A 15,128-nucleotide genomic window follows, 5' to 3' on the forward strand; every position below is an offset into this window, starting at 1 on the left:
CTGGAATTGTATCCCCATAACTTCTAATTTGGTTAACAATTCCAGAAACTTTTGTGAAGAAAACCTGAATGGACTCATTCTCCTTCAGTAATAAATTATCACACTCTCGCCACAAGGATTGGAGTTTGATGGAGATCACTTTTTGTGAACCTTGGAACTCAATTTTGAGTATTTCCCAAGCATTTTTTGATGTAGTTGCAGAAAGTAATCTTGGAAAGAGATTTTTGCTTACTCCCTGTTGAATTAGGAATAAAGCCTTGGCATCTCTTTTCCTATTTCTTTAAGTGCTGGCTGCGATTCCGGTGTCGCTTTACCCGTCCAAGTTTTTTCCGGTTCCTCGTAACCATCTTCTACAAGATCCCAAAGATCTTAAGAGATGAACAAGGTCTTTATTTGTAGGCTCCAATATTCATAATTCTCTCCATCGAAAATAGGCATTAAATTTTGAATATTTCCAATGGTTGAGGAATTTGAACTTGATGCCATGATTAACACAATGGAGGGATCGACTGGCTCTGATATACCAAATTTGTTGGAGAAAGATGGATATGAGAGAATTTGGAAGAGAGTTTTAAACAGAAAAACTAAAGCTTTATTGATTTCCTAAAATTGATTACAACACTAGGCCATCTTATTGGCTATTTATAATAACATTCAAATCTTTTCATAACAGACATAACTCTTGGATTAGTTCCAAGAGTTGCAGACACAACTCTAGACTTCTAATGAGATACCACTCTTTCTAAACATAGCTCTTCTCAAGAGACACAACTCTACTTAACAACTGATACATCTTACAAGGGGAAAATGCCTTACGTTTAACAGAACCAAAGTTATTCAACTTACTAATGGGGTGTGTAAACTGGTGTTGAGACAGCAAAAGCATGAGCAGGAAGCTCAGTATAGTCAGCCGACCTCGACAATTTTACCCTTCAACAAACTCTCTAGATAACTTTATATGCCTTATATACTCAATCGACACATATAGGAGCTCCTTTAGCCTATTATACAATCATATCATAATCCTTAAGCACAGGGACCGATATTCTAGTGCTGGAGTAGGAGAGGGTGGGAGGTGGGGGGCGGGGCGGCAACATGCATTAATTTAACAAAAAATTCACCGTCATACACATCACCCATTAGACAAGCAACCAGTAACGGAGCTAGAAACTTTGATAGAAGAGGCATCTCAAATATTAAAATATATTTTTCTTATGGTGACATTTGAACTAATTTTTTACGTGATACTAAATTCCTAAATTTGATTACTATATTATTTTACATATCACATTAACTATCTATTTATCATTGATACTAGCAAAAGATATTGACTCAAATTAAATGTACTTTGTCAGATATACAAAGATTTGATAATAAAAGGTTTGTAGTTGTGTTAAGAAAACAAAGGTCTCAAGAAAGTTTAGAGGGGAGCATAGGATCCCCCAACGCCCTAGCTCCCTCTCCGCCCCGGACTATATCATGCTATATAATCCAACTCACCAAATGAATATAATAGAAGAATGAATGTCCCAACATATCGTATGGTACAAGGTATTAAACCCTTCTTTGGTGACTGATCCCAAATATTTCTTGTGTACAAACAAAATAATTAAAACTGCCAGACAAAATCATATCCGCAGCATGTCAAAAACAGAATATACAATGAGACCTGTGGTGGAGAATAGGAAGTTTTACTCATTCACGCCGTCCAATAGGTTTTACAATAACTATAAAGAGTTTATACAATGCGGAGGAGTCCAATGGCAACATCAAATTCTCATACGGTATATCTCAATTCACATGGCTAAAGAAATTCTGGAATTACTATGATAAGCCTAAAAAACGCAATAATCGTCTTATAATATTCTTGCAGTTGTATTTGATGTTGCCAAAGTTTTGTATCCCAACTTTTCGGGAATTAACTGCTATAATTGTGTTCTTATAAATGTCGTGACTGATACCTTCGTTTTTGTGGAAGCCCTCGTTTCCTTCACAGCCACCTTCAGCTTGGCCGGCATTGATGTTGACGTTGTGAAAGTTGAACATCCCAACATTTGAGGATTGATTTTGTGCTGTAATTTCATTGTTAGAAATTATGGATTCGTTGGTGCTGCCACCTTGGCCTTGGGCGGAACTCGAGCTACCTGCTGCTTTGCCTTGATTTTTAGTACTAGTAGACTTGAAGTTGATGTTGCTGTTGCCAAAGTTTTCAAACCCAACGTTTGTGGATTTATTGTCTGCGGTAATTTTATTACAATCAATGTTGTGACAGATACCTTTGTTTTTGTGGAAGCCCTCGTTTCCTTCAGAGCCACCTTCAGCTTGGCCGGCATTGATGTTGACGTTGTGAAAGTTGAATTTCCCGACGTATGAGGATCCATTGCGTGCTGTAATTTTTTTGTTATAAATTATGGATTGGTTGGTGCTGCCCCCTTGACCTTGGGCGGAACTCGAGCCACGTGCTGTATTTTTATAAATATTGGATTGGCTGATTCCACCACCTTTGGGTTTCTTTCCTCTTCCACCACCTTGGCCTTGGGCGGCGTTGCTCCCGTTGACATCTGAGTAGGGAGGCTCAAAAATCCCAACATCCGCTGCGTGATCGGGGTTCATAATTTCATTTGTGGCACTATATCTGTTGCTGCCGTCGTCTTCTTTCATTTCTGGCTGGAGGTTTAATAGACAACAGGTACACAAACAAGATAAATTTTAATCATAATTCTATTCAAATTTTAAAAGATCAGAAACGATATTTGGATTACAAAAATCCTACAAAGCAGGAATCAGATTCAGCAAGGACTAACAAAAATAAAAAATAAAAACCATGAGTAACTGAGGGGAAATCTTCCAAATAAAAATAATAATTAGAAGAAAAAAATTGTGTTATAAGTCCTGAAAATTTTAAGAATTAACAAACCGAGACAAAATTTTACATCTTCTAGCAAAAGCAAATCTTGTTCTCTCACCCCTCTCTTTTGGATGATCTGCTTTAAATACCTAGACACTAAATTTATTCAATGAAGACCCAAGCCCTAATTCTGTTCATTGAACACCAAACCCCTAATTTGATAGAATGGAAGCCACAATAAAGCAGAAAAATGAAAGAAAAATCGACATAAGTAACTCATAATTCCAAAAATGAAACAAAAAATTAGAAGAAAAAAATTGGAAAGACATACCAACTGTGTGGCCTGGGTCTATAGCTTCGATTCGACCAACGAAGCAGAAAATGACTGTGAGGTGTGGATGGAGTTTGGACTGAGAGCAAAAAAATGACTGTCCTTCCTTCCTTTCTCCCACTTTTATTTCTTCTTCTTTTTAGTTAATGAAATTTTTGGTTTTGCACTAAAGATAATAGAACGGCAAAATCATACATTAACAGTGAGTTGAGGAGAAGAGTTTTTCTTTTGTCAAACTGTATAATGGGTGGGTTAAGGTTTTTTTCATAAGTCCTTAGAAGTCTTTTATAAAGGGATAAATTTGTGTTTAAAATTCTAAAAATAAAGTGGAAAGGAAAATAGAACATGGGGCTGAAATAGCTGCATTTTATATTAATACTAGAGTCAAAAGAGTGTACAACTAGTCGGCAAGGGAGCCCATCAGAATCATTGCCTGTAATTCTTATAAGAAGATTACTAGCCTCTTCAGACGCTGCTTTGCTGTGAGAGGCCTTTTTTAATAAAAAAATTAAAATTTATTTTAGAATTAAAAGAGATAATGGGTAGTTGTGTTCTATAAAAATAAGATTCATTATTTTTCTTTTAATTTTAATTTTTTAATATAAAAATGTGTGAATTTACCATATTATCCTCATTTAATTAATAATTTTAATCCTTAATGTTTGGATTAACAGAGGATATTTTCTAGTATTTTGAATGTTTCACCATTCTCTGCTTTTTGTTTTATATATATAGATAATATCCCACAAAATAAGTGACACAATTAAGAAAACAATAATGAATTTATGGGCTAGTGTGATCCCAGGCCTCCACTCCACTTTTTACCTCTTCTATTTGTATATTATATATGATATATAATATTATAAAATATTACATTAGTTTTAGAATATGTCTTTTTGTCTACAAATTAACTATAAAATTTCTTGATATCTCTTCTACTTTTCTCCCTTAAATCTTCTAGGTTAATTTATGATATTTGCACTAAAAACTCCCAAAGTTTTAACCTTTCTTTCTCTTCCTCTTTTGTTTAAAGCTTTGTGAATTTTTTATCTTCCTCAAATTTTTTTTTTCATGTATGAGTTGGGTACCTTAATATATATTGCGCTTTATGAACTCAATTTTTTTTTTCTCTATTTGTGTTCAGTTTTGGAATATAAATGATTAATTTTTAAGTCTTTGCATAGATGAGTATCTAACCAATTTAAAATATGAAATGCATGATAATTATGAAGAGAAGACAAGTTTTATGAAGGGCTCCTCTAATGTGAAATCCGAGCTCCGTCACTATTACTTAGCATTAATATACTTATGGCATGGAGAAGAAGAAAGAATACAGAAATATAAGATAAATAAGATTCAAATTCAGATATGGTGGCCATGGTGGCCATACATCTCCAAACCCTTCCGCTGCGTAATCGCACGGGAAACTCCAAGCCTCGCGTTTCTTGCTTACTTATTTATTTGTTTATTTATTTTTTGCCAACTATCATTTTTTGTTTTTCTTACTCACCATTAATATATAAAAGGAAAAAAAAAAAGCTAGAACAAGAAGACTATAAGAAGAAATGGTACGCTCGATTTCTTGTAGTACTGGTTGCCAACTTTGCTAATCCCTGCACGCTTGCATAGTTTGAATAAATGCTACTGCCACCAATGTTGTGGTTTTGACCCCTTCTTGCTTGATGAACATCAACATCACCTTCACCTTCACCTTCATGATATTCATTGCAAGTGTCACGAATACCAACATCTGTGCGATGATTTCATTCTCAAGAATGTTGAAGGTTTCATTGCTTTCATTAGTATTTTCTGCCTCACTACTATTTTCGTTGTGCTGGAGCTCTTGTTCAGTTCTTTCTTCTTGGCGCTCTTGTTCAAAAAGCGTTCTAGGGTGACCAGAAAAACAGTTTCTTAGACTCTCTGTTTGGGCCAAAAGCAACCACGCACCGGCCCATTTCTCAGAAAGGCCCACGAAACAGAAAAAAAACGGAGGACTAGGCTTTGAGTTCAAAAAAGAGGAAGCCCAAAAAGCCAAAATCTAGAAACCCATGATCTTTCTTGCAAATCAACCACCAAAAATAGATAAATAGAAATTGAAAGAAGTTTGATGGGGCCCAGCTGTTGGTTCACCATTAAAATCTCAAAGTCCAAAGTGCAAAGATAGCAAAGATCTTTTTTGGAAAGCCTATTTTCAGAATTCATGTGACTACCTGACTTAGAAAGAGTCAACAATTTCAACTATCATAGGGGAAGTGATTAAGAATTAAATGAAAGCAGGTCATTTGGCAAGAAAATTTATCTGAAATCCTTTTTTTTACAATTCTACGTCAGAAAAGGTGATCCTTCCAAGAGATAAGCAAGCTACAAACTTAAAAAGAGATAAGCAGGAAACAAGGAGTGGTTCAAATTGGAAGATCAAACTAACCATCACGGATGAACTCTTATAGGGGCAATTGGAATTAAAGAGGGGTTAAGCCCTCTTTTAGGAAAAACAAGGAAGTGATCTGAAGAATTGACTATTGAGAACTTATCTGCCATAATTGACAAAACCATTTTTTTTTTCTTTCCATTAAAAATGGAAGATCCTGCTTTCTAGAAAATCTGCCGCCCATTTTTAAAGGATTAAAAATTCTATTCCAGCACTCCTATAAAAATAAAGAGAGGATGAATAGAGCAAAGGGGACTCAACTCAACTGTAAACACGAATTTCCTGCGACAAATGAGACAAGAACACGTGTACAAAATAATATTTGTATTTATGAAATTTAGGGTTACAATCTCTGTATTGAATCCTCTGATTCGATCTCCAAAATGTATAAAGAAAATTTGTGTTTGATGCAAGGGTCGTAGAGACTTGATCTTGATCAAACGGGTAGCACAAGGCTTGTTTGGTGTTTGGGATTTTCTAGGGTGGAGGAACCGACACGTATTTGTTGTGCTTGGTGGCTCTTCCCAAGTGTAGGTGAAGAATGCAGGGAGTTTTCTGCTTCTTCTCAATGCTAGGTTTTTCTGGCCTTTTCTTTCGTCTTGAAGCCTCCTATTTATAGGCTTTTGTAGGGTGCTTGACCTAAATAACTTTCCCTATTTAAAACCTTGTTTTGTAGGATTTTGATTTGATTTAAATCAATTCCCATAATCTGGCAATTTTAACCAGATTATCTTTAATTGATTGACCTGATTAATATTTGATTTAAGTCAAGGTCAATCACAGAAGATTCTTTTCCTTAATTTTGTCTTCATCTTGAACCGTTTGATGCATTCCGTCGGATGTCGCCATGTGTCACCTTTTTGACAACTAATCCAATTTTGATGAGTCACATGCCACATGGGCGAATTATGGGGCCCACAATTTAATCCACCAAACCCTAATTATTTTCTCGTCCAATGGGATTTATTACACCAAAATTTCATTGTCTACATCAACAATCAATCAAACAACCAAAAATCAACCAAAGGCAAAAAAAACTCAAAATGATCACTTAATCACTGAGAACCTTCAAACAAACGGGAGCAATCAAAAGCTCTCTCTTAAACCACAAAAGAAGCTAGCTATAGATTAGAACTTCCAAGTTCATACTTAGAAAAATAAGTCATTCAAAACGAGACTTTTCTCATTACAAAATTTGGTTCAGCAAAAGCCAAAACAAGCAGAGTTGAAGTTTTTACAAATATGAAAACCTCAACAAATTTGTGGAGAGTCCGATCAAGCACAGTACTATAGTGCGATTCCACTCGGTAAGTCCTTAAGTCCAGCCACTTCGCCCTTTCAGATTGAAGAGGCGCAATTCGCCCATTCAAAAAGCCGTAGACAGGCTTGAAATAGATTCAAGCTATGTCAAAATTGAACTTTGGTATCGATTTACAAAGGTGTCGAGTAGTTGAAGTTAGGGACAGATCCGTCCAAAGACGGATATACCCAATTCACCCAGATCGAAGCTTGTCCGACAGAAATGGAATTTCAGCTATCTTTTTCTTTCTATAGTTGATTTTTTCCTTTCTAGTTTTGTAAAAGGTAGTTTTGCCTAAAACAGTCCACTTTATTATCAATTATTCTGGCCAGAACCATCAATTTTGTACTGAGATAAATTGTGAAGTCCTCACCAGTCTGAGGCAAGAAAAGAACTTACTTGGTAGATATTCCTCATCCAAATTCACAATCGCTTGTTTAGAAATCAGTATTTTGGGGCAGAAGTTATCTGTTTCAAAGAAGTTTGCTAGGATTTTTCATTACTAGTAGTGGCACGCTTGCACACCAAAAGACAGTGGGCTTGTTGACCAGTCAATGGTTTTCAAGGCAATGAGAAACTTTGCCCTTTCATCACAAGAGTAAACACAAAATGGATGAACACTCTCTTGTGAGCTCTTGTTAAGTTGTTTAGCTTTAGTTCGAGACCTATCTTCTATATATGCAAACTAATTACACAAATTCCTTATAGGATACACATAGAATCACATCAAGGAAATTATCTTGAATCAAATAAAAATATTAATCATGCATTATACACACATACCTGCCATTGATGAAAGCTCAAAAGAAAGTCTTCTCCTCTCTGTAGAGTTCTTATGTTCAACTAGTAATAGGAACACACTATTATATGTGTGGATTTATTTATTACTCTTTATTATATCGGGAATGATCAACTTGAAATATATAGACTTTGCCAAAAAGTACTGTGTGTGGAGAAGGTTAGAGATTTTCCTTTTTTTTTTCCTCCCAAACCTCGACAGTGCTAGTGCATTTATTAAAAATAAAATAAAAGAATTGCAAATTAACAATCCAAAATTAAGCAAAATTAAGATTAGCCAAATTAATATAACCTAATCATACAAAAAATAATAAATACACCGGTCCTACCAGGTAAGAAGAAATCAAGGGTAAAATAGTTTGCCAAAGCAATTACCACCCCACCAAGGTGGCGTTTGGGATTGCTGCGCTTAATAAATAAGTAGCTTATAAAAAAAAGTTAGGGAAACAAAAGCGTTTGGTAAAACAATTGAAGGCTGCTTATTTTAAAAACTGCGGTGATCCACGGCAGAATCTCGAAGCAGCCAACACGCTGCTTTGAAAAAAAACAGCGGTTCTTTTAAATGAATTTTCACGTTTCCCATAATACCCCTAATAATTTTCTAAATTGACAGCTTTTATCCCTCTTGCAACTCGATTCTTCTTCTCTCTTGCAACTCGACTTCTGTCTGCAACTCAATTCATACCCAAAAAAAAAAAACCTAGCCCCTAGCTCTCTACGCTGTTATCTCCACTCCAGACACAAAAATCCAAACCACAGCTTTAAAAAAAACTCAACCTTAGCTCCCCAGTCCATGATCTCCACTCCAACCACAAAAGATCCAAACCCCAAATATATCTTCAAACATCTGTATGCGAATTGTGGAGGACCAAAATCGATAGCAACACAGGCATCTACCATCCTTGATCAACGATTTTCACAAAAAATAGATTCTTGAATCCATCAACAATTCGTTGACCTTCTCTTGGAAACCAAAATCAAGGAAAGTTGAAACTCAAAAATCAAAACCACAGGAAAACAACATTTTCATTTGGATTTGATTTCCTTCTTGTTGTTTTCTTTGATGACAACACAGTTTTTATTTCGGTTTGGGTTGAGTTTTTGGTTTTAAAATTCTTGATCTGGGCTTTTTCTCTTGGTGTTTTGGGGCAATGGAGTGAGAGAGAGAGAGAGAGAGAGAGAGATGCAGGTGGGTACGGTCTGGGATGGGGTTTTTTTAGGGTACTTTCTTAATTTAATTTTGTTTATATTTTTATATTTTTGGTAACAATATTTGGAATTGGAACTTATTTTGTTACTTTAAAAATTTATGGCAAAATAAGTGACAATTTCATCATGATGTCCTTTTTAGTCATTATACATACTAAAAGTACTTCTAATAAAAATTTACCAAATACTTTGACTCTTCACAATACTTTTTCTAATACAATTTACTAAATGCCTAGCTATTTTTTTCACAGTTGTTTATTCTCATAGTACAGCAGAAGCAGTTTTTAAAAAAAACACAGCAATACCAAACTAGCCCCAAATTACCATAGCAGAAATTATCAAGACTTGAGAGGTCAAATCAAGAATGCAAATAACAATAAGGATTTTCAGAAGTTTTACCCTGAAGTATCACGCTAATCGACACTTTACCCTAACAATAATAACTACAGACGTCATGTCACTGAAAAAATTAGATCATTTTTCTTTGATGCATTGCGTTCATTCAGCTTATTAGCTTCTGCATTACTTTTTTGTCCCTATATATGTCATTAATTCTAGCAAACTCGTGACAATGGTTAATGATTGTTCAAAATCTAGCTATAGTGTCAAATTTTTTGTTAAGTTGTAAACGTGCCTCGTGCCATTAAGGAGATTAGGGCTTAACTCTCAATTCAAAGAAAAGATTAGAGTTAAACCTTTGCACTCAGGGCTTAACGATCTTGGGGAGAATTCAGGTATCAAATTGAGATGGGCAGCATTGAGGTTAGGGTTTTGACACTATTTTGAGGTGATATCGAGGATTTGTGGAACTTACGACTGTTAATGTATGCATTTTGAGTCTTGCTTTTGGCTTCCCTTGATAATTTTGTAATAGGATTTTTATTGTTTTTATCAAGCTCAAGTTTAGATTAAGAATAGCTTCTCTAGGTGTTCTTAACTAACAACTATCCTATGGAGGTTCAAGCAAATTAACAAAGGTAAATTGTATATTGCATCACATTACATTAAATTGATTTCATAAAATGATGACTAGTCATTTGTTTCTTGTATGTCTAGTCATCCTTGCTCTGTAGGATTTCCAGCTGGATAACCAATATTTTGTCCTATTCTCCTTTCTCTCTCTGCTGCCATGTGTTGATTCTAACCTAGGGAATTTTTGGGGTTAAAAGCCAAAGGATTTTTCATTTGGTAGCCGTCACTTCGGGGGACAAGTTTTGGAAAGTTTCATAGCAAACTTTCTCTTCTTCTTCCTCAAGAGTAACCTTCATATTTTTCATCTTTGAGTTTTCCAAATTGTTTCTTTTTGAAAACTGCATTTGAAATATGAAAACTTCATCTTGCTAGATTAAACACTCTATCATATATATCTAGGTCAGATTCAAGATTGATTTCTTCAAAAATATGGTTTCTTGAAGAAATTGGTCATTTTCTCCATGAATCCAAATTTCATTTCTGTCTGAGTTAGAGCTTGCAAGCTAGTGCCATGGGATGAAAGAGCTGGAGAAGGAGCTGTCATTGCCATGAAGAACTGAGCTTCAAGCTTTGCTAAGTTGGAGAAGAAGATTGCACAAAGGAGGTATAACTCATCTTCCTAAATAGACCTAGCAATTTCTTGAGCTTGCTAGTGTTCTTTGTAAGAATCTTTTTGCTTAGTGGATTGTCTGGTCGGTTGATGACCCCCAGTTTTTCCCAATGGTGGGTTTCTGAGTGAACAATTTCTGGTTTCCATCTCTGTAAATTTTCTGGGTTTGTGTTCATGGTAGTTGACTAGTCATCTGATTTTGTGTTCTTGCGGTTGACTAGTCATCTTTTTCTATTATTTGGTATTTGCTTGATTATGCTGTCTTCACCCACTTTCACCATAGTTGTAGCTAGTACAAGGGATGCCTAGATTGACGGGTCCTTCCGAGTGCCTACATTGTCACTAGTAATTCTTTAGGCTTGCAGGTACATTTTAGTATGCTCTGTGTATGTTATTGTTTGATATAATTCATATCTGACCGTTGACTAGTCATAAGAGTATTTGGTCAAGGTCTAGAGTATGTGAAGTTTGTTGCGTTCTTGGTTGAATATCTTTTAAATTTACCCCTTGTCACCTAGGTACCAATTTCAACGACTATAAGAAAGCGTATTGTCGTTGATAGAGGGCCAAAGGGTCTTGGTGAAGTTTTTGCTTCCAACTGAGGTTGTTTAACTATCGAGCCCTTGAGTTTAAAATAGGGGTGTCATTTTGGACCGAAAAACCGCAAAAATCAACCGATAATTTACGCAATAAAACCGCAATTGCAGTAAACCGAACCGCATTTACTGTATTAAAACTCGAACCGCATTTGCGGTTGCGGTTGCTGTATTCGATATTCAAATACCGTGGTTACCGCAAACCGCAAAGTATAGCCGCACGGCTATACTCTACAGCCTTATTTCCATTTAATTGTCTGTAGCCTTATCTCTAGCCGTTAGATGCAATTGCAATCTCACTCTCACTGATTCTCATTCAACTCTCTCTCTCTCTCTCTCTCTCTCAACTATGAAAATACGCTTGTCTTTCACAGATTCAATCAAACTCATCTCCTCTCTCTTTCTCTCGATCTCAATTCTCTCTTCTCTCTCAACTCAACCTCCAGGACGCTCACTCAACTCAAGCTCTCTCTCTGTCTCTCTCTGTGTCTCAAGCTCAACAGCTGTTCTCAGCCGATAGGGTGTTCCTAGGCCGAAACCCGCAGCCCACACTGTCAATAGCCGCTCTCAAACCCGTCGGCCACCACTATAACTAGTTTTGGAGGTAAATTATGGTGTTCCTAATTTCTGAAATTGATTGTTTCAAAGATAGGGTTTTAGGTTTTAATTGGGAATTTGTAATGTCAAATTTGATGGGATTTTTAGGTCAGAGAAACACGTACAACCAAACCTATAATGGCAATCGAAATCAAAACTCTTGAACTGAGTTTGTTGATGGGATTTGAGTGGCCATGTATGAGTTTAGACATTCATCATTTTATACCTACAGAAAGAACCTATCTCATTAATGGAAAAATAAGTAGTCTTTGGATCCGACTCATTCTCATTTTCTGCTTATATATATGAGGATGTATATGAGGCATTATTCTTTTGTGCGCTGATTGAATTATAATGTTTTTTCCTGCCCCGAAATTGTAACTTTAATTTTCTTTAGGTTGTGAATTTATAATATGCTTGAGGAGATTGTGAATTTATAATATGTTGAGAAGTTGAGGTTGTGTATTTATTTATTTAGGTTGTGAATTTATATTTTTGTGAATGCTTGAGAACTTGCGGTTTTAAACCGCTAATTCTCTCAGAATCGACAGCAATTTACGGTTTGCAATGCATTTACGCAAATTGCGGTCGGTTCGCAGATTTGAAAAATCACCATACCTCAAATAGTCGGTCGGTTCGCAGTTTGGACAAAAATTCGCGATTACCGAACCGCAACCACCCCTAGTTTAAAATGTTGACTTCTTTAGATGTTCGGCGCGTAGGGTTTTTTTTAGTCGTTGACAGCTATTGCGAACTGCAACTTTTGCTGTAGTAATTGTGAACATTATTGTTTCCTAGTGGTTTAGGGAATCTTAGTGGTACTTAATATAGTGCAGGCATCCTACTTGCGTGTGTTTGGGTTTACGTTAGGTTAGTGGTGGTCCTACCATGTGCATATACTGCCTTTACTTTTCAAATTGTGATCATTTCACCATGAATTCAAGTTTGAACAAGATTCAGACCAAAAACTATTGCTGCATACGGTCGGGTCGGGCCGGTTATGGGCCCAAACCGCACGCCAACCGGGCCTTGTCGGCAGGCCCAAATGCAAAATCGTGGACCTCTTTTTTAGGCCCATTTTCGAGTTTGGTCGAAACCCGAATGTGTCGGGCCGGGTTGGTTCGGTTCGGGTATTTGCCGAGGCCCAACAAAAGCAACAGTTTTAGGGTTTTTTTTTATATTCCAGTTTTCTAGGCCCATTAAGTTTTTTGGTCAGATTTTTCAACAATTCCAGTTTTTCCAGTTTTGACAGTTCCTGTACAACAATTCCAGTTTTTCCAGTTTTGATAGTTCCTGTACAGTTTTTCCAGAATCTCCAACTCTGCATATCTAAAATTTTCATCATTCAAATACTTCAAAAAACCTTAAAACCATAGCAAATGATCATCCACCACACGTCCAAATACAAAAATTAATATTATACAGTCCATAGCAAATTGTGAGAGTAATCTCAATCACAATTTGCAAAGTTCTAACGAAAATCCAAATAAAAACAAATAAATGTCCATTACATATACACATACAATTCCATGAGTTGTTTCATATTCAAATCAAATTTGCACCTCTGCACAAAGAAAGAAAAAACAGTTAGTAAACATATGAATTAATAACACAAAGAAACTACAAATTATGATTAATGTAGAAAAGAAAGAAAACCTTTTTCCATTTTTTCCAAAGCTTGGTAGAAATCTAACTCATCCAATGCGGGTTCTTTGTAGTAGCTAAACTCCTCCGCCCTTAACCAATCACTACAACAAATCAATGCCTCCACGGTTTTTGGAGTTAATGAACTCCTAAAGGGATCTACAACTCTCTTTCCCGTGCTAAAAGAACATTCCTAAGCCACAGTTGATGCTTGGACAGCAAATACATCTTTTGCAACATTGGAAAGTATTGGAAATTTTGTAGCATTCTCCTTCCACCAATCAAGCAATTTGAACTCATCATCGGTAAGATTCACGGGAGGTTCCAAAAGGTATTTATCAATCTCATTTCTTATCTCAACAACATCCTTATCTCTCCTTGACTTCAAGAACTTTTGTAACCTTGATGATTTAGTAGCATCATTGTTCACATGCAATGATCCTTCACTCTCTACATTACCACGAAATACTTGGGCAGCAGTTGGATTTTGCTTTCTATAGTAATCATACAAGTTGTGTAAAAGTGTCTTGATCTCCAATGACATGTCATTAACCCCATTTTCATCGGACACCAAGTCACCCAAGCAAAATTCCACATACTCCATCTTGTATCGAGGATCTAGAATAACCGCCACAAAGAATAACTTGTTGATGTTATTCACATTTCCCCAATATTTATCAAACTTTTTCTTCATCATTGTTGCTATTTTGCACATAACAACATCATCAACATTCATCATTGTGTCTATCTCCTCCAAAAAAGAACATATCTCATGGAGTGGGGCATTAGAAGACACGGTTTTTGATGCACTAAACCTCAAAGTAGCATCATAAAACTTCTTCAAAAATTTGACAAATACCTTTGTATTATCCCAATCCAAAGAAGTTGGAGGCCCAACTCTTTTCTTCTTTTCCTTACCATGAACTTCATACTCCTCAAAGTACCCCAAAAAATTTGGGTCATCCTCCTCCATCCTCTCAAAACCTTTTTGGAGCTTCAAAGCACTCTCCAACATCATGTAAGTTGAATTCCATCTTGTGCACACATCTAAAGGAACCATGGTTCTAGTATCAACCTTCTCCATCTCCAAACAAGCCCTAAACTTCTCTAACCGTTGGGATGACCCCCTAATGTACTTAGCACAATTGCGAATACTCTCAATAGATTGATGAATTTCTTTCATTCCATCGGTTACAATCAAGTTTGTAATATGTGCACAACACCTCACATGCAACAAACTACCATCACCTATGAGTGAATTCCACTTTTCTAACCTCTTCTTCATGTAGCTAATACATCCATCATTAGATGAAGCATTATCAACCGATATGGTGAAGACTTTGTCTATTCCCCATCCATTCAAACATGCCTCCACAAGCCTACCAATTGTATCCCCCTTATGATTAGGAATGACACAAAAATTAAGGATTCTCTTATGCAAGACCCAATCATCATCAATGAAGTGGGCGGTGAGAACCATGTAATTGATATTTTGAATGGACGTCCAAGTGTCGGTGGTAAGAGAGACTCTTTGTGCATTATGTGTTAAGACACTCTTGATTTTAGCTTTCTCCTCTTGATAGAGATCCCACACATCTCTAGCAATTGTTGTACGAGATGGCAAATCAAATCTAGGTTGTGCCTCCTTCATAAATTCACGAAACCCAATACCTTCCACATGACTAAACGGAAGCTCATCCCGAATAATCATCTTAACACATGCAATTCTACATCTCTCTTTACTAAATGCATGTGCTACTAGGTTACCCCCTTTCGCTTGGCCCTCAAATGAAAG

General features: G+C 36.2%; 1 protein-coding gene across 1 annotated transcript; it reads right to left on the minus strand.

Annotated features, from left to right (window-relative positions):
* Positions 1–1,675: 1,675 nt before the first annotated feature.
* LOC103342997 (uncharacterized) lies at positions 1,676–3,421 on the minus strand. Its single transcript, XM_008246670.2, has 2 exons — positions 3,180–3,421; positions 1,676–2,667 (listed from the first exon to the last, which is right to left on the minus strand). Exon 2 carries the CDS (start codon positions 2,659–2,661, stop codon positions 1,825–1,827), a length of 837 nt encoding a protein of 278 aa, XP_008244892.2. The 5' UTR covers positions 2,662–2,667; positions 3,180–3,421; the 3' UTR covers positions 1,676–1,824.
* Positions 3,422–15,128: the final 11,707 nt, after the last annotated feature.

This window comes from Prunus mume, linkage group LG2, assembly GCF_029339155.1.
Source record: "Prunus mume cultivar Tortuosa linkage group LG2, ASM2933915v1, whole genome shotgun sequence".
Lineage (NCBI taxonomy): Eukaryota > Viridiplantae > Streptophyta > Magnoliopsida > Rosales > Rosaceae > Prunus > Prunus mume.

What these genes read in the sequence shown, in the direction of transcription:
- LOC103342997 (XM_008246670.2), bottom strand. Translation starts at nt 2,661, where the DNA reads ATGAAAGAAGACGACGGCAGCAACAGATATAGTGCCACAAATGAAATT.